General features: G+C 39.9%; 1 protein-coding gene across 2 annotated transcripts in view; it reads left to right on the top strand.

Annotated features, from left to right (window-relative positions):
• The window catches only part of LOC128696998 (macrophage mannose receptor 1), a 291,694-nt gene that overhangs the window by 171,618 nt on the left and 101,257 nt on the right, over nucleotides 1–18,819 (top strand). For both annotated transcript variants that reach the window (XM_070095183.1, XM_070095184.1), the window contains 2 exons: nucleotides 9,413–9,519; nucleotides 18,437–18,543. In XM_070095183.1, coding sequence (XP_069951284.1) covers nucleotides 9,413–9,519; nucleotides 18,437–18,543 — 214 coding nt within the window. The remainder of the gene's footprint in view (nucleotides 1–9,412; nucleotides 9,520–18,436; nucleotides 18,544–18,819) is intronic.

The following is an 18,819-nucleotide window of genomic DNA, read 5'->3' as shown; positions in this document are numbered from 1 at the left end:
TCAAATATATTGGCCTCTTTTAGTCGCTCTGTTATTCTTTTCCATCACCTGTAAAGGGAGTGCCTGTCTCTTTCTATTTTGCATCTACTCCTCCTTTTTCTTTAAGGAATAAGCCTTGAGCATACATCGAGTGCCACAGAGTTAATCTGTTCTAGGCATAAGTTGGGGTCTGTGTTGCTTAGTCTATCTTCCCAGCTTATATCATTTAGGACTTGGTTTACTTGGTCCCACTTTATGTTCTTGTTATTGAAGTTGAATTTGGTGAAGGCTCCCTCGTGATTGATCTCATTTTGTCAGTCTGGGGCTCCGCGCATACATGTCTGAACCTCGATTATGTTGTGATCTGAGTATGTTGTTTTTGACATGGTGACATTTCGTATCAGATCATCATTGTTAGTGAAGATGAGGTCTAGTGTATTCTCCAGTTTAGTAGGCTCTATTAATTGCTGGTTTAAGTTGAATTTTGTGCAGAGATTTAACAGCTCGTGTGTGTGTGAGTTCTCGTCAGAGCTGCCTCCTGGTGTTATCACTGCAACAGCATTATTTGCTATATTCCTCCATTTTAGGTGCCTCAAGTTGAAATATCCCAGGAGCAAGATGTTGGAGGCAGGAGCTGAAATATTTTCCAGACAGTGGTCAATTTTCAACAGGTGTTCCTGGAATTGTTGGGACGTTGCATCCAGAGGCTTGTAGACTACCACAATGACTAAGTTTTGGTTCTCGATCTTTACTGCTAAAACTTCCACTACATCATTTGAGGCATGAAGCATTTCTGTGCAAATAAGTGACTCTGCGATATACAGGCCGACCCCCCCCCCCTTATGCCTGTTCACTCTGTTGCATCTGTATAGGTTGTAACCTGGGATCCATATTTTGTTGTCCAAGTGATCCTTTATGTGGGTCTCTGTGAAAGCCGCATCCGGTGCCAACTTTGCGGTCTTATATCTTGGTAAGCACTGACCCTAATTTTTTTTTTATCCTGTTACATGTTGATAAATTAGACACATGTGCAACATTTGGGTATCTTTAAAGATACCCAAATGTTGTACATGTGTCTAATTTATCAACTTGTCAGTTCTCTGAACCATTCATCTACAATCCTATTACATGTAGAAAAATGCCCTCTTATTTAATTTTTTTTTTTTTTTTTTAAAATACTCAGAGCAATGGACGAGAAAATGTAGATCTACGTTTGGACAGTTAAGGGGTTAATAGCGGTTTAAATCTTTGTTAATAGTGGTTTTAATTTTTTCAGACCAATTTGTCAGGTTTAGTCATACTCATGTATCATGCATGGTTTATCATGTCATGAATCATGGGCTTTATGCTAATGTAATGATGCAAAATCAAATAATTTAATTTACCCAGTCTATCTTAGAATTATGTCTTGTGCTTAGAATTATAACTACAGTGGAACCTTGGCTTATGAATGCCCCACCATGCGAATTTTTCAGGATACGAACAGTCACTCGAACGATTTTTTGCTTCTGGATATGAACGAAATTTCGGGTTGCGAACTTCACCCTCAAGGGAGATTCCTTGGTGAGGGGCTCTTGATCAAGGGAATTGGATCTGTGCTCCACTTCCCTAAATTAACAATAATTATTATTATTATTATTATTATTATTATTATTATTATTATAATTCATCTGTACTAATAATAATACACTGCAGAAGGCCTGTTGGCCCATACTAGGCAGGTCCTTCACAATCCATCCCACTAACAGAATATTTGCCCAACTCAGTTTTCAATTCTACCAAAGCAATAAGCTTTGCTAATTCTATTTACTCATGTGCAGGTCCCACTCACATCCAACCCTGTACTTAACTGTACTTAACTCAGTGGTGACCTGTACTTAACTCTGTGAAGAAGTGTCTTGTGTACTCTCCATGGACTGAACCAAGATTCCCTCCATCGAGCAACTTTACCAGCAGCTTAAGGAAGAACTGAGGGTAGCGAAGATGGAGATACAGCGATTGACTGAGGAAAACAAGAGGATTCGTAGTAGCCCTCCTGTTTTAAGTCCTCAGATCAAGAAGGGAACGTGGTCAGTGGCTGGACAGCATGGGACGAAGCTGAAGATCAAGAAGACGAATGGAAAGGTAGAAACAATGAAGAAGAAAGAGACTGCTGTGGAAACATCTAATGCATTCTCTGTGCTACCTGATGAATGTGAGTCAACTACTGGAAATGTCACGATGAATGACACCGAGAAAGGTAAGAATATTGTTGTTGTTGGGGATAGCCAGGTTAGATACATGGATAGGGCATTCTGCTTGAGAGACAGGAGTAGGAGACAGAGGGTTTGCTTTCCTGGGGCTAGGATGGAGGATATTGTTAGCCGGCTTGACAACATCATGAACGGTAATAGGATACATCCCATTATCTGCCTCAGTGCTGGAGGCAATGATGTAGGCAAGCGTAGAAGTGAGGATTTAGTTAAAAGGTTCAGGACAGCAATAGACATAATTAGGAAGAAGGGTGGGTGCCCTGTTATATGTGGCATTTTGCCAAGAAGGGGTGTTGGAAATGAATGGTTGTCGAGAGCAATTGGTATTAATTGTTGGCTGGATAAACACTGCAAGGATAATGCAGTACCATTCATTGACAACTAGGACAACTTCTATGGCCGAAATGACATGTATGCCAGGGATGGGGTTCACTTATCCAGGGCAGGTGTGGGTTTTCTTTCTTGCTCAGTTGAGGGGGTTGTAAGGACTTTAAACTAGGATTAGTTAGAGGTATGGGTTTAGAAATGATAAATAATGAGTATGGATATATTGACTTATGCTCTGATATTAAGAATCTTAATAGTAACTGTCATGGAGTAACTCTGGGTAATGATAATTTCAGAAATTGTGTAAAAACAAAGATGAATAGGAAAAATGTGCAGAAGAAAAAACATATGATGGTATTTTATGCTAACAGTCGAAGTGCAAGAAATAAAATTAATGAACTACGTTTGGTAGCATGTGCTGGGAACTTTGATGTCATTGCATTAACTGAAACCTGGTATGATTTAAAGAGTCGGGATATGATTGCTGAGTGTAATATTCAACGGTTTAAGCTCTTCCATGTGGATAGATGTGATAGGAAGGGGGGAGGAGTTGCATTATATGTTCAAGAAAATATTAACTGTTGCATAAAAACAGGTATAAAAATAGATGGAACAGTAACAGAATCTTTCTGGGTAGAGTTTGTAGAGGGTCAAGAAAAACTAATTCTAGGTGTAATCTACCGACCTCCAGGCTTGGATCGCGATAGAGGGAGACTTCTTTGGGATGAAATTGTTAGGGCTTCTAGACACAATAACATAGTGATAGTAGGGGATTTTAACTTTAGTCAAATTGGCTGGAATTCTTTGACAGGCAATCTAGAATCCAGTGACTTTACGGAAACAGTTCCGGACTGTTTTCTGAAGCGGTGTGTAACAGAGCCTACGAGGGGTAATAATTTGCTAGACCTAATCTTGTCAAATAAGGAAACACTCGTAAATAATCTGGAGGTCACTGAAGAGCTTGGCGCAAGTGATCACAAATCCATCACTTTCAGCATTAACTGGGAATGCAAGAATAGTGATAATACGGTAAAAATCCCAGATTTTCGTTTTGCCGATTACACTGGACTTAGGGAACATCTGTAAAATCTCGATTGGGGTTATCTAGCTTATGATCTTATTGACGATGATCATACTCATGATTATGAAGGGATCTGCATTTATGATTTTTTTCTTAATAATGTGCAACGTGCTCATAGTATATACATTCCCCAGAGAGAAATTAGATCTAATAATAACGGTCCCAAATGGATTAACAGGAGGCTAAAGCATCTATTAGGGGAGAAAAGGGGAATTTATAGGCGCATCAGAAGAGGAGAGGTTAACCTTACTGACCAATATGTCCAGCTTAAAAGAGAAGTAAAAAGGGCGATTAGAAAGGCTAAACGTGACTATGAAATTAGAGTTGCTAATGAATCAAAGACTAATCCAAAGGGGTTCTTTCAAGTGTATAGGACGAAGGTGAAGGAAAAAGTAGGACCTCTGAAAATTGGGAATGGACGGCTGACAGACAACGAACTGGAAATGTGTTCCTTATTTAATGACTATTTTTTGTCAGTTTTTACACAGGAAGATGTAAATGAGATTCCAGTAATTAACAATTATTTGGTTCCTGATAAATTTAAATTAACTAATATTTCTGTCACGAGAGATATGGTTATTAAACAGATAGACAAACTGAAGCAAAATAAGTGTGGAAATTAGGAAAAGGTGTGGAGTTAATAAAAGTATTAGTCAGAGAGCAGAAGAGGGGTTGTTGAGGTGGTTTGGTCATTTAGAGAGAATGGATCAAAGTAGAATGACATGGAAAGCATATAAATCTATAGGGGAAGGAAGGCAGGGTAGGGGTCATCCTTGAAAGGGTTGGAGAGAGGGGGTAAAGGAGGTTTTGTGGGCAAGGGGCTTGGACTTCCAGCAAGCGTGCATGAGCGTGTTAGATAGGAGTGAATGGAGACGAATGGTACTTGGGACTTGACGATCTGTTGGAGTGTGAGCAGGGTAATATTTAGTGAAGGGATTCAGGGAAACCGGTTATTTTCATATAGTCGGACTTAAGTCCTGGAAATGGGAAGTACAATGCCTGCACTTTAAAGGAGGGGTTTGGGATATTGGCAGTTTGGAGGGATATGTTGTGTATCTTTATATGTGTATGCTTCTAAACTGTTGTATTCTGGGCACCTCTGCAAAAACAGTGATAATGTGTGAGTGTGGTGAAAGTGTTGAACGATGATGAAAGTATTTTCTTTTTGGGGATTTTTTTTCTTTTTTTGGGTCACCCTTCCTCAGTGGGAGACGGCCGACTTGTTGAAAAAAAAAAAAAAAATTATTAGACCTAATATCTCTCTGGGGAATGTATATACTCTGGGCATGGTGTACATTATTAAGAAAAAAATCATAAAAGCAGATCCCTTCATAATCGTAAGTATGACCATCATCAATAAAATCATTAGCTAGATAACCCCAATCAAGATTAGACAGGTGTTCCCTAAGTCCATTATAGTCGGCAGAACGGAAATCAGGGATTTTTACTGTATTATCATTATTCTTGCATTCCCAGTTAATGCTAAAAGTGATGGATTTGTGATCTCTTGCACCAAGCTCTTCAATGACCTCCAGATTATTCACGAGTGTTTCCTTATTTGACAAGACTAGGTCTAGCAAATTATTACCCCTGGTAGGCTCTGTTATGCACTGCTTCAGAAAACAGTCCTGAACTGTTTCCATAAAGTCACTGGACTCTAGATTACCTGTCAAAGAATTCCAGTCAATTTGACTAAAGTTAAAGTCCCCTACTATGACTATGTTATTGTTTCTAGAAGCCCTAACAATTTCGTCCTGAAGAAGTCTCCCTCTATCGTGATCCAAGCCTGGAGGTCGGTATATTACACCTAGAATTAGTTTTTCTTGACCCTCTACAAACTCTACCCAAACAGATTCTGTTACTGTTCCATCTATTTTTATACCTATTTTTATGCAACAATTAATATTTTCTCGAACATATAATGCAACTCCTCCCCCTTTCCCATTACATCTATCCACATGGAACAACTTAAATCCCTGAATATTACACTCAGCAATCATATCCCGACTCTTTAAATCATACCACGTTTCAGTTAATGCAATGTTATCAAAGTTCCCAACACATGCTACCAAACGTAATTCATTAATTTTATTTCTTGCACTTCGACTGTTAGCATAAAATACCATCATATGTTTTTTCTTCTGCACATTTTTCCTATTCATCTTTGTTTTTACACAATTTCTGAAATTATCATTACCCAGAGTTACTCCATGACAGTTACTATTAAGATTCTTAATATCAGAGCATAAGTCAATATATCCATACTCATTATTTATCATTTCTAAACCCATACCTCTAACTAATCCTAGTTTAAAGTCCTAACAACTCCCTCAACTGAGCTAGCAAAAAAACCCACACCTGCCCTGGGTAAGTGAACCCCATCTCTGGCATACATGTCATTTTGGCCATAGAAGTTGTCCCAGTTGTCAATGAATGGTACTGCATTATCCTTACAGTGTTTATCCAGCCAACAATTAATACCAATTGCTCTGGATAACCATTCATTACCAACACCTCTTCTTGGCAAAATGCTACATATAACAGGGCACCCCCCCCCCTTCTTCCTAATTATGTCTATCGCTGTCCTGAACTTTCTAACCAAATCCTCACTTCTACGCTTCCCTACAGCATTGCCTCCAGCACTGAGGCAAATAATAGGATTGATCCCATTACCGTTCATGATGTTGTCAAGCCGGCTAACAATATCCTCCATCCCAGCCCCAGGAAAGCAAACCCTCTGTCTCGTACTCCTGTCCTTCAAGCACAATGCTCTATCCATGTATCTAACCTGGCTATCCCCAATAACAACAATATTCTTACCTTCCTCGTTGTCGTTCGTCGTGAAGTTCCCAGTAGTCGACTCACATTCGTCGGGTAGCACAGAGAATGCATCAGATGTTTCCACAGCAGTCTCTTTCTTCTTCATCGTTTCTGTCTTTTCATTCTTCTTGATCGTCAACTTCGTTCCATGCTGTCCAGCCACTCACCACATTCGCTTCTTGACCTGAGGACTCAAAATAGGAGGACTACTATGAATTCTCTTGTTTTCCTCAGTCAATCGCCGTATCTCCATCTTCGCTACTCTCAATTCTTCCTTAAGCTGCTGGTAAAGTTGCTCAATGGAGGGCATCTTGGTTCAGTCCACGGAGAGCACACAAGACACTTCTTCACAGAGTTAAGTACAGGTCACCACTGAGTTAAGTATTTATCCAACACAACATAAGAACATAAGAAAGGAGGAACACTGCAACAGGCCTGCTGGCCCATACTAGGCAGGTCCTTCTCAAATCCAACCCACTAACAGAACAAATGCTACCCAAGAAAAAGCTCAGGTGCAAGTCCCACTCAAATCCAACCCTTCTCACTCATGCATTTATCCAACACAAATTTGAAACTACCCAAGGTTTTAGCCTCAATAACTATACTGTGCAGATTGTTCCACTCATCAACATAAAGGATGGACACTGCAGTAGGCCTGTTGGCCCATACTAGGCAGGTCTTTCAAATATCTAACCCACTAACAGAATAAACGTACCCAAGCAATAAGCATTGACAATTCTATTTATTCATCTTGACTATGTGCTAATGGAATTACAGGAAACTGACATCGAGGAAATGCTGAACATTGACAATTATGCATCTGTTGTGCATTCCTTGAGTGATGGTGAAATTAGATGAATTGTGATATATAAATAAACTGTAGAGTTGATATTAACTCAAATCATAGGGCTTCACAAAACAGGAATGGATTAATGCCATTTCAGTTAATTTAAATGAGGAAAATTGACTCAGCATACGAACAAATTGGGATATGAACAAGGTCGTGGATCGGATTAAATTCGTAAGCCGAAGTTCCACTGTATAGTCATATTCATATGTCATGCAAGGTATATCATGCTGTTGGAAATATAAACACATATGCAGTTTAATGTGATCCTTTATTGACAACGTTTCGCCCACACAGTGGGCTTTTTCAAGTCACAGATCTACCTGGGGTGGAAGGTACGCGAGTATTTATAGTCAGGTTCAGGAATTCTCGCAAAACACCTCTCTAAACTCTTGGGCACTATCAGTCCAGCACATCTCAAACACTCGGGTGATCTTCTCAATCGCATTCACAACATCAACATCAGGAACAAGAAACTTTCCAGCCTTGACGTAACTTCCCTATTCACCAAAGTACCTACTACACAAGCCATCGATCTCCTGTGCAGGAAAATTGACGATTCACATGATCTTCCTATTCAAGCCAGCGATTTCATCGACCTTGTTGAACTGTGTGTTGGCTTTACGTGTTTCTCTTTCGAAAATCACCTCTTTTAGCAGACTTTTGGACTACCCATGGGTTTGCCACTCAGTGCTGTCCTGGCGAACTTATACATGGAACATCTGGAAGCCGAACGTTTCTCCACCATTATTCCTTCGACTGTCACCTGGCTCCGTTATGTTGACGACATTCTCCTCATAACTCCCAGACGCTTCAACGTTCAAGCTCTCCAAGACAAGCTCAACCAGGTCGAGCCCTCAATCCAGTTCACACTTGAAGAAGAAGTCGACAACACTCTTCCTTTCCTTGATGTTCTTCTCTGCAAAGCTGACCATGAACTTCGTTTTAAAGTCTATCGAAAACCCACCAACCAAAACGATCTTCTCCACTTCTACTCTCACCACGACACCAAAACTAAACGTGGTGAAATTATAGGCTTCTTCCTGCGCACACTCAGAATCTGCAGCAATGAGTTCCTTGAGGAAGAATGCACTATAATTGAACAAGTGTTTTCTAAACTCCACTATCCTCGTCACTTCATCAGAGACTGCAGACGGCGGGCATTAAACATCTTCAACACACCCAGAGAAGACACTACCGAAAAGATACATAGTCCTCCCCACCAACTCCATTGCCAAATATGTTTCCAACATCTTTTCCAATACCTCATTCCAAGTATCTACCTCCACAACCACAACCATCAAGAACATTACCAGTAACAGACAGGACAAGCTTCCATCCTCTGCAGGGGTATACATATTCCTTTGTAATGACTGCAGCAAATTATACATGGGTGAAACATCAAGAAACCTCCAAACACGTATTTCAGAACACCAGTACGCAAGCAGGTCTGGCGAAACAAGGAATGCCTGTGTACAACACCGCAATTCACACAACCATTTAATTAACTACAGAAACTCAAGAACTTATCACCACAGAAGACAACACTCAATACCGAAGAATCCTGGAATCATCACTTATCTCTCTAACCAACAATTTCAACCAGAACAATGGCTTCTATAACATAGCTGAACCACTTGCCAAGAAACTCCTTCATCGCTATCCCACATAAGAATATAGGAAAGGAAGAACACTGCAGAAGGTCTGCTCACAAACTTATCCAATCTCCCTTCCAAGCTACCCAAGATTTTAGACTCTATAACCCCACTCGGTAGATCATCAGATGCAGCATTCTCCACCTGACCTCAACATTCTGAACCTGACTATAAACACTCGCGTACCTTCCACCCCAAGTGTTTGTGACTTGAAAAAGCCCACCGTGTGGGCGAAACGTTGTCAATAAAGGATCACATTAAACTGCATGTGTGTTTATATTTCCATTGTGTCGGCATTTTTTACCATTTATTTCCATATCATGCTATTGATCATGGGGTCAGTGACATTACCTACAAGTACACACACACAACCACACACACACAAGCATGCATACACTGCACTACCTCATCCACTCCCCATACCCTGTTATATGATAAGTTTCTCCTGCAGGTGAGTATGATCGGAGTGGGTACACTACCCCACCTGTGCCAACCACCCTCGCTCCTAGTGACTTTTGTGCCTATGGCTGGACTCTCAAGGATGAACATTGTTATCAGGTATGGCAGACATGGAGTTTATCAGCATCCTTTTCTGTATATTTAGTGCATTATTACATACAGTAGGACCCCACTTACATGGCAGGTTAGGTTCCAGGCTACTGCTGAAAAGCAGACATCACCAGAAAGCAGAACGCCATTTTTTCCACTTATAAATGCATAAAAATGCCAGATAACAAGTTTACACTAATATATATTATGTTAGCAGTAGAACTAGGCATTAAAAACAAAAGAGTAAAATACACAAACATTACACCCATTACTTACCTTAAAATATTTGTGGTCTTAATGTAGGGTGAGAGGTAAGTTTAATTTGTAGGAAGTCAGGTTTTGGAGGTAAGGTAGCCAGCCAGGACAGCCCTCCTCACTCCACCCACACATAATGTAAACAAGCCAGGTGAACATGTCTGGTTTTCGTCACTTTCCATTGTGTACAAGTTGTCTCCATGTTGATACAGTAGAATAAATAAAGAGAAACACTCCCTTTCTCATGTAACACCATTTTTAGAAGAAATGACGTCCTGAGTGAAGGCATACGAAAGGAATAATTTTCCAGTTACCCCCAGTAACATTATATTGTACACATTTTCTCTGATGTTGGACTACAAGTCACCTGGCTACCACAAGTCCTACGAGTTGCCTGACTACCACAAGTCCTACGAGTTGCCTGACTACCACAAGTCCTACGAGTTGCCTGACTACCACAAGTCCTACGAGTTGCCTGGCTACCACAAGTCCTACTAAGTTGCCTGGCTACCACAAGTCCTACAAGTTGCCTGGCTACCACAAGTCCTACAAGTTGCCTGGCTACCACAAGTCCTACAAGTCACATGGCTACCACATCTCATCTTTCTTTCTTTCAACACACCAGCCGTATCCCACCGAGGCGGGGTGGCCCAAAAGGAGAAACGAAAGTTTCTCCTTTTACATTTAGTAATATTTACAAGGGAAGGGGTTACTAGCCCCTTGCTCCCAGCATTTTAGTCGCCTCTTACAACACGCATGGCTTACGGAGGAAGAATTATGTTTCACTTCCCCATGGAGATAAGAGGAAATAAACAAGAACAAGAACTAGAAAGAAAATAGCAGAAAACCCAGAGGGGTGTGTGTATATGCTTGTACACGTATGTGTAGTGTGACCTACGTGTAAGTAGAAGTAGTAAGACATACCTGTAATCTTGCATATTTATGAGACAGACAAAAGACACCAGCAATCCTACCATCATGTAAAACAATTACAGGCTTTCGTTTTACACTCACTTTGCAGGACGGTAGTACCTCCCTGGGTGGTTGCTGTCTACCAACCTACTACCTTTAACCACATCTCATATTTATGCTAATTTATTCTACTGTGGGGTGTATTTAGATGGATTAAGCAAAATTTTTGTCTATATTAACGTTTTATACAATATTTAATGCTCCTCAGAGTGATTATTATTGTGTGTTAATATTATTATCATTATTAAATCTTTGACTGTTTTGGTCATACATACACGTCTTACGAGCTACAGTGTTTGATGTATATATACTCAAAAATTCTAGCGGCCTCAAATCAAGCAGGAGAAAGCTGGTAGGCCCACATGTGAGAGAATGGATCTGTGTGATCAGTGTGCACCATATAAAAAAAATCCTGCAGCACGCAGTACATAATGAGAAAAAAAAACCTCTGACCGTTTTTTGGATTAAAACGCCGACTTTGTGGTGTATTTTCATATAGTATTTATGTCTGTATTCTCGTTTTCTTGGTCTCATTTGATAAAATGGAAAACATATTATAGAAATAGAGCTCAAAGTAGGGGAAATGTTTGATTTTTGCCGATGTTCAAGAGTAAACAAATGACGTCATTGTCCAACAAATGTCCAACTAGCCATTCTAATATGCAGTCATGAATGAGTTGACATTATTTATACAATTATTACAATATTGCAGTAGTCTGCATAACAGTATATCTTCTATTTTTTGTTTGAAAAAAAATTCAAAATAGAAAGCAAAAGTAATATCAGAGGGGCCTGGAGACGTGACTGATGAACAAAGAAAATGTTATTTTAGAGCCAGAAATGTCTGTATTGTTCATTCTGGACCCTATTTTGAAATTGTCATATTTTTTAATTTGGATGAAATTGGCCAAATTGCAAATTTCTGACCATGTTATTGGGTAGTTGAAATTGGTAAATGGGCAGTTTCTTGTACTCAATTGATAGAACAAATGGAGTTCTAAAGAAATAGCTATGAGTTTGGTCGACTGAAACAATGGAATTAGCCAAAACTAGGGCTCAAAGTGGGTGAAATCGCCAATTCGTAAATATTGCTGAGGTCGCTAACTTCACAAGAGCGTAATTCTATAAGTTTTCCATCAAATTTCGTTCTTTTGGTGTCATTACCATCTGGAAAAGATTCTCTTATCATTTCGTAAGAAAAAATTATTATTATTTTTTTTTTTTTTTAATTTTTCGACACCAGAAGACACCTCAGGATTTGGGGTTTTGACAGTCAAGGGGTTAACCCTTGACTGTCAAAACCCCTGTTTCGGTTGTATATAAACGTCTTACGAGCCACCGTGTTTGACATATATATACAGTGGTCCCTCGCTTTTCGTAGTTCTCGGCAATCGTAAATTTCGCCAATCATAGGGGTATTTTCGTATAAACATGGACTTGCTTTTCATAGGTTGACTCGCGAATAGTAGTTCGTCCAGGACGCATACGCACGGTGTGAGCCCGGGCGGCCTCCCTACCCAGCCAGTCTGGCATTGTTTACCAGTGAGTGGTCCCCTCAAGTGCTCCTACGAAATATTTCATAATATTCCACTCATTTTAGTGCTTGCAATTACTAAATAAGCTACCATGGCTCCAAAGAAAGCTCCTAGTGCCAAGCCTGTGGTAAAGAAGGTGAGAAACGTGTACAGTGACAAAGTCTTGGGCTATTTTAGGGAAGTGTTAAAGAGACGCCAGAAACAGAACTCTCTCCACAGTTACTTTGCGAGACAGGACTAGAGTGACTCTCAAGGTGGTCCTAGTGGCATTAAGAAACAGAGAAGAGAAGCAACCCCAAAAAAGCAAATGGTACCTGAGCTGTTGCTGGAAGGGGATTCCCCTTCCAAACTGTAAACAATCCAATCTCTCTCCTCCTCCAGTCTCCCATACACTAAGAAGAATCTCCAATAAAGGTAAGTGTTACACTGTTAATGTTTCATTCATCATTTCCCATTGTATTGTTTATGTACTATATGTATATTTCATGTAAAAATTTTTTTTGTTTTAATACTTCTGGGTGTCAGGAACGGATTAATTGTATTTACATTATTTCTTATGGGGAAAATTGATTCGCAAATCGTAAATTTCGTTTGTAGTAGCTCCTCCAGGAACGGATTAATTATGAAAAACGAGGGACCACTGTACTCAAAAATTATAGCGGCTTCAAATCAAGCAGGAGAAAGCTGGTAGGCCCACATGTGAGAGAATGGGTATGTGTGGTCAGTGTGCACCATATGAAAAATATCCTGCAGCACGCAGTGCATGAGAAAAAAAACTCCAACCGTTTTTTTTTTTTATTAAAAAGCCGACTTTGTGGTGTATTTTCGTATAGTATTTATGGTTGTATTCTCATTTTCTTGGTCTCACTTGATAGAATGGAGAACATATAGAAATAGAGGTGATTTTGATTGGTTTTATTATGAAAAGAACCTTGATTTGGAGCTCAAAGTAGGGGAAATGTTTGATTTTTGCCGATTTTCAAAAGTAAACAAATGATGTCATTGTCCAATAAATGTCCAACTAGCCATTCTAATATGCAGTCATGAATGGGTTGACAGTATTTATACAATTATTACAATATTGCAGTAGTCTGCATAACAGTAAATCTTCTATTTTTTGTTTGAATAAAAATTCAAAATAAAGTGGACCCCTGGTTAACAATATTTTTTTCATTCCAGATCTTATTGCATACATGTATATTATTTTATTTTATTATCACACTGGCCGATTCCCACCAAGGCAGGGTGGCCCGAAAAAGAAAAACTTTCACCATCATTCACTCCATCACTGTCTTGCCAGAAGGGTGCTTTACACTACAGTTTTTAAACTGCAACATTAACACCCCTCCTTCAGAGTGCAGGCACTGTACTTCCCATCTCCAGGACTCAAGTCCGGCCTGCCGGTTTCCCTGAATCCCTTCATAAATGTTACTTTGCTCACACTCCAACAGCACGTCAAGTATTAAAAACCATTTGTCTCCATTCACTCCTATCAAACACGCTCACGCATGCCTGCTGGAAGTCCAAGCCCCTCGCACACAAAACCTCCTTTACCCCCTCCCTCCAACCCTTCCTAGGCCGACCCCTACCCCGCCTTCCTTCCACTACAGACTGATACACTCTTGAAGTCATTCTGTTTCGCTCCATTCTCTCTACATGTCCGAACCACCTCAACAACCCTTCCTCAGCCCTCTGGACAACAGTTTTGGTAATCCCGCACCTCCTCCTAACTTCCAAACTACGAATTCTCTGCATTATATTCACACCACACATTGCCCTCAGACATGACATCTCCACTGCCTCCAGCCTTCTCCTCGCTGCAACATTCATCACCCACGCTTCACACCCATATAAGAGCGTTGGTAAAACTATACTCTCATACATTCCCCTCTTTGCCTCCAAGGACAAAGTTCTTTGTCTCCACAGACTCCTAAGTGCACCACTCACTCTTTTTCCCTCATCAATTCTATGATTCACCTCATCTTTCATAGACCCATCCGCTGACACGTCCACTCCCAAATATCTGAATACGTTCACCTCCTCCATACTCTCTCCCTCCAATCTGATATTCAATCTTTCATCACCTAATCTTTTTGTTATCCTCATAACCTTACTCTTTCCTGTATTCACCTTTAATTTTCTTTTTTTGCACACCCATGTATATATATATATATATATATTTTTATTTTTTTCAACACTTCGGCCGTCTCCCACCGAGGCAGGGTGACCCAAAAAAGAAAGAAAATCCCCAAAAAGAAAATACTTTCATCATCATTCAACACTTTCACCACACTCATACATTATCACTGCTTTTGCAGAGGTGCTCAGAATACAACAGTTTAGAAGCATATACGTATAAAGATACACAACATATCCCTCCAAACTGCCAATATCCCAAACCCCTCCTTTAAAGTGCAGGCATTGTACTTCCCATTTCCAGGACTCAAGTCCGACTATATGAAAATAACCGGTTTCCCTGAATCCCTTCACTAAATATTTCCCTGCTCACACTCCAACAGATCGTCAGGTCCCAAGTATCATTCGTCTCCATTCACTCCTATCTAACACGCTCATGCACGCTTGCTGGAAGTCCAAGCCCCTCGCCCACAAAACCTCCTTTACCCCCTCTTTCCAACCCTTTCGAGGACGACCCCTACCCCTCTTTCCTTCCCCTATAGATTTATATGCTTTCCATGTCATTCTACTTTGATCCATTCTCTCTAAATGACCAAACCACCTCAACAACCCCTCTTCTGCCCTCTGACTAATGATTTTATTAACTCCACACCTTCTCCTAATTTCCACACTCCGAATTTTCTGCATAATATTTGCACCACACATTGCCCTTAGACAGGACATCTCCACTGCCTCCAACCGTCTCCTCGCTGCTGCATTTACCACCCAAGCTTCACATCCATATAAGAGTGTTGGTACTACTATACTTTCATACATTCCCTTCTTTGCCTCCATAGATAACGTTTTTTGACTCCACATATACCTCAACGCACCACTCACCTTTTTTCCCTCATCAATTCTATGATTAACCTCATCCTTCATAAATCCATCCGCCGACACGTCAACTCCCAAGTATCTGAAAACATTCACTTCTTCCATACTCCTCCTCCCCAATTTGATATCCAATTTTTCTTTATCTAAATCATTTGATACCCTCATCACCTTACTCTTTTCTATGTTCACTTTCAACTTTCTACCTTTACACACATTCTCAAACTCATCCACTAACCTTTGCAATTTTTCTTTAGAATCTCCCATAAGCACAGTATCATCAGCAAAAAGTAACTGTGTCAATTCCCATTTTGAATTTGATTCCCCATAATTTAATCCCACCCCTCTCCCGAACACCCTTGCATTTACTTCTTTTACAACCCCATCTATAAATATATTAAACAACCATGGTGACATTACACATCCCTGTCTAAGACCTACTTTTACCGGGAAGTATTCTCCCTCTTCTACCCACCCTAACCTGAGCCTCACTATCCTCATAAAAGCTCTTTACAGCATTTAGTAACTTACCACCTATTCCATATACTTGCAGCATCTGCCACATTGCTCCTCTATCCACTCTATCATATGCCTTTTCTAAATCCATAAATGCAATAAAAACTTCCCTACCTTTATCTAAATACTGTTCACATATATGCTTCAATGTAAACACTTGATCTACACATCCCCTACCCACTCTGAAGCCTCCTTGCTCGTCCGCAATTCTACATTCTGTCTTACCTCTAATTCTTTCAATTATAACCCTACCGTATACTTTTCCTGGTATACTCAGTAAACTTATTCCTCTATGATTTTTACAATCTCTTTTGTCCCCTTTCCCTTTATATATTATATATTATATATTATGCAGAAAATTCGGAGTGTGGAAATTAGGAGAAGGTGTGGAGTTAATAAAAGTATTAGTCAAGAGGGCTGAAGAGGGGTTGTTGAGGTGGTTTGGTCATTTAGAAAAAATGGATCAAAGTAGAATGACATGGAGAGCATTTAAATCTGTAGGAGAAGGAAGGTGGGGTAGGGATCATCCTCAAAAAGGTTGGAAGGAAGGGGTAAGGGAGGTTTTGTGGGCGAGGGGCTTGGACTTCCAGCAGGCATGTATGAGCGTGTTTGATAGGAGTGAATGGAGACGAATGGTATTTGGGACCTGACGATCTGTTGGAGTGTGAGCAGGGTAATATTTAGTGAAGGGATTCAGGGAAACCAGTTATTTTTATATAGCTGGACTTAAGTCCTGAAATTGGGAAGTACAATGCCTGCACTCTAAAGGAGGGGTTTTGGGATATTAGCAGTTTGGAGGGATATGTTGTGTATCTTTATACATATATGCTTCCAAACTGTTGTGTTCTGAGCACCTCTGCAAAAACAGTGATTATGTGTGGGTGAGGTGAAAGTGTTGAATGATGAAAGTATTTTCTTTTTGGGGATTTTCTTTCTTTTTTTGGTCACTCTGCCTCGGTGGGAGATGGCCAACTTGTTAAAAAAAAAAAAAATATTTAATTATCCTAGGTAGTAGGTTGGTAGACAGCAACCGCCCAGGGAGGTACTACTGTCCTGCCAAGCGAGTGTAAAACGGAAGCCTGTAATTATTTTACATGATGGAAGGATTGCTGGTGTCTTTTTTTTTGTCTCATACACATGCAAGATTTCAAGTACATCTTGCTACTTCTACTTACACTTAGGTCATACTACACATACATGTACAAGCATATATATACACACCCCTCTAGGTTTTCTTCTATTTTCTTTCTAGTTCTTGTTTATTTCCTCTTATCTCCATGGGGAAGTGGAGCAGAATTCTTCCTCCGTAAGCCATGCGTGTTGTAAAAGGCAACTAAAATGCCGGGAGCAAGGGGCTAGTAACCCCCTTCTTCTGTATAAATTACTAAATTTAAAAAGAGAAACTTTCATTTTTCTTTTTTGGGCCACCCTGCCTTGGTGGGATACGACCGGTTTGTTGAAAGAAAGATTTATAATTATACTACTCAATAACTATGTCTAGTCTTAAGTAGTCTGTAAGTATTAGGATTAGTTTGCCTGAAATGCACATGCATGCTAGTGGCTTTCTTTTGTGCTTAATATTTTATTACATATTTTCTTCTTTCAACAAACTGGCCATATCCCACCAAAGCAAGGTGGCCCAAAAGGAAAAGCAAAAGTTTTTCCTTTTAAATTTTATAATATATACAGGTGAAGGGGGTTACTAGCCCCTTGCTCCCAGCATTTTAGTAGCCTCTTACAACACACATGGCTTACAGAGGAAGAATTCTGTACCACTTCCCCACAAGAACTAGTAAGAAAATAGAGGAAAACCCAGACGAGTGTGTATATATATATATATATGCTTGTACATGCATGTGTAGTGTAACCTAAATATAAGTAGAAGTAACAAAATATACCTGAAACCTTGCATGTTTATGAGACAGATAGAAGACACCAGCAATCCTACCATCATGTAAAACAATGACAGGCTTCTGTTTCACACTCACTTGGCAACACAGTAGTAACTCCCTGGGCAGTTGCTGTCTACCAGCCTACTACCTAGGATTTTATTACATGTAAACTACATTTTTTATACTGCACAAGGAAATAAAATGTTTGTTTTGTTTGATGTTGACAGGCCCTTCTCAAACCCAACCCATCTCACAACAATTGTACTATACTAACCTCGCAGTTTTCCAGCTGACTCCTGCCGCTATATATGCTTGTTTCTAAGTTATCTCTGTATTAGGGCTAAAGAAGCCACTCGTGCCTTCTTTAGTCCTAATACTTGTGGCTATAATAAATGTTCGGGACTGTACATAAGTATCTTTTTCCACATGGAATGCTAAGCCTGTTTGGGGAATTCAGCTGAAGGTGCCCTGGAGACTCAGTCTTCTGCTCACGAACTGAGATTCAAATACACTACCTAACTGTACTCACACAATGTGAATGAACAATTTTATTACTGTTTATCAACATTTGCTATATAGTGTATTCCAGGAACTTCGTCTACATAGGTAAAGCTTGTGTTTCTAGTTGATATTTTAAGCTTGTGAAGGCATGATTGCTCCAGTCAAAGTTATGTGACTGTTTTTAAATATAAAAGCTATTAATTTCTTGGCTGATGAGTGATGGTATTAACAGTTTGAATTGCATGCCAGGTGGTGTCTGATGCGATGTCATGGGGCCAGGGAGAGGAGTTCTGTATGTCTATGGGTGGCCATCTTGCTAGCGTGGGAAGTGCCGAGGAGGAAACAATCATTCAACAGTAAGCCATCTTTAACTTCACTTATTTATTGTTCCTGAATTACAGTGGACCCCCGCTTAACGATCACCTCCAAATGTGACCAATTATGTAAGTGTATTTATGTAAGTGCATTTGTACGTGTATGTTTGGGGGTCAGAAATGGACTAATCTACTTCACAATATTCCTTATGGGAACAAATTCGGTCAGTATTGGCACCTGAACATACTTCTGGAATGAAAAAATATCGTTAACCGGGGGTCCACTGTATTTCCTTATTGAAAATCAGTGCTTAACCC

Source organism: Cherax quadricarinatus, chromosome 49, assembly GCF_038502225.1.
Source record: "Cherax quadricarinatus isolate ZL_2023a chromosome 49, ASM3850222v1, whole genome shotgun sequence".
Taxonomy (NCBI): Eukaryota; Metazoa; Arthropoda; class Malacostraca; order Decapoda; family Parastacidae; genus Cherax; species Cherax quadricarinatus.
Note: the sequence above shows the minus strand (reverse complement) of the source record. Positions and strands in the feature narration are given on the sequence as shown.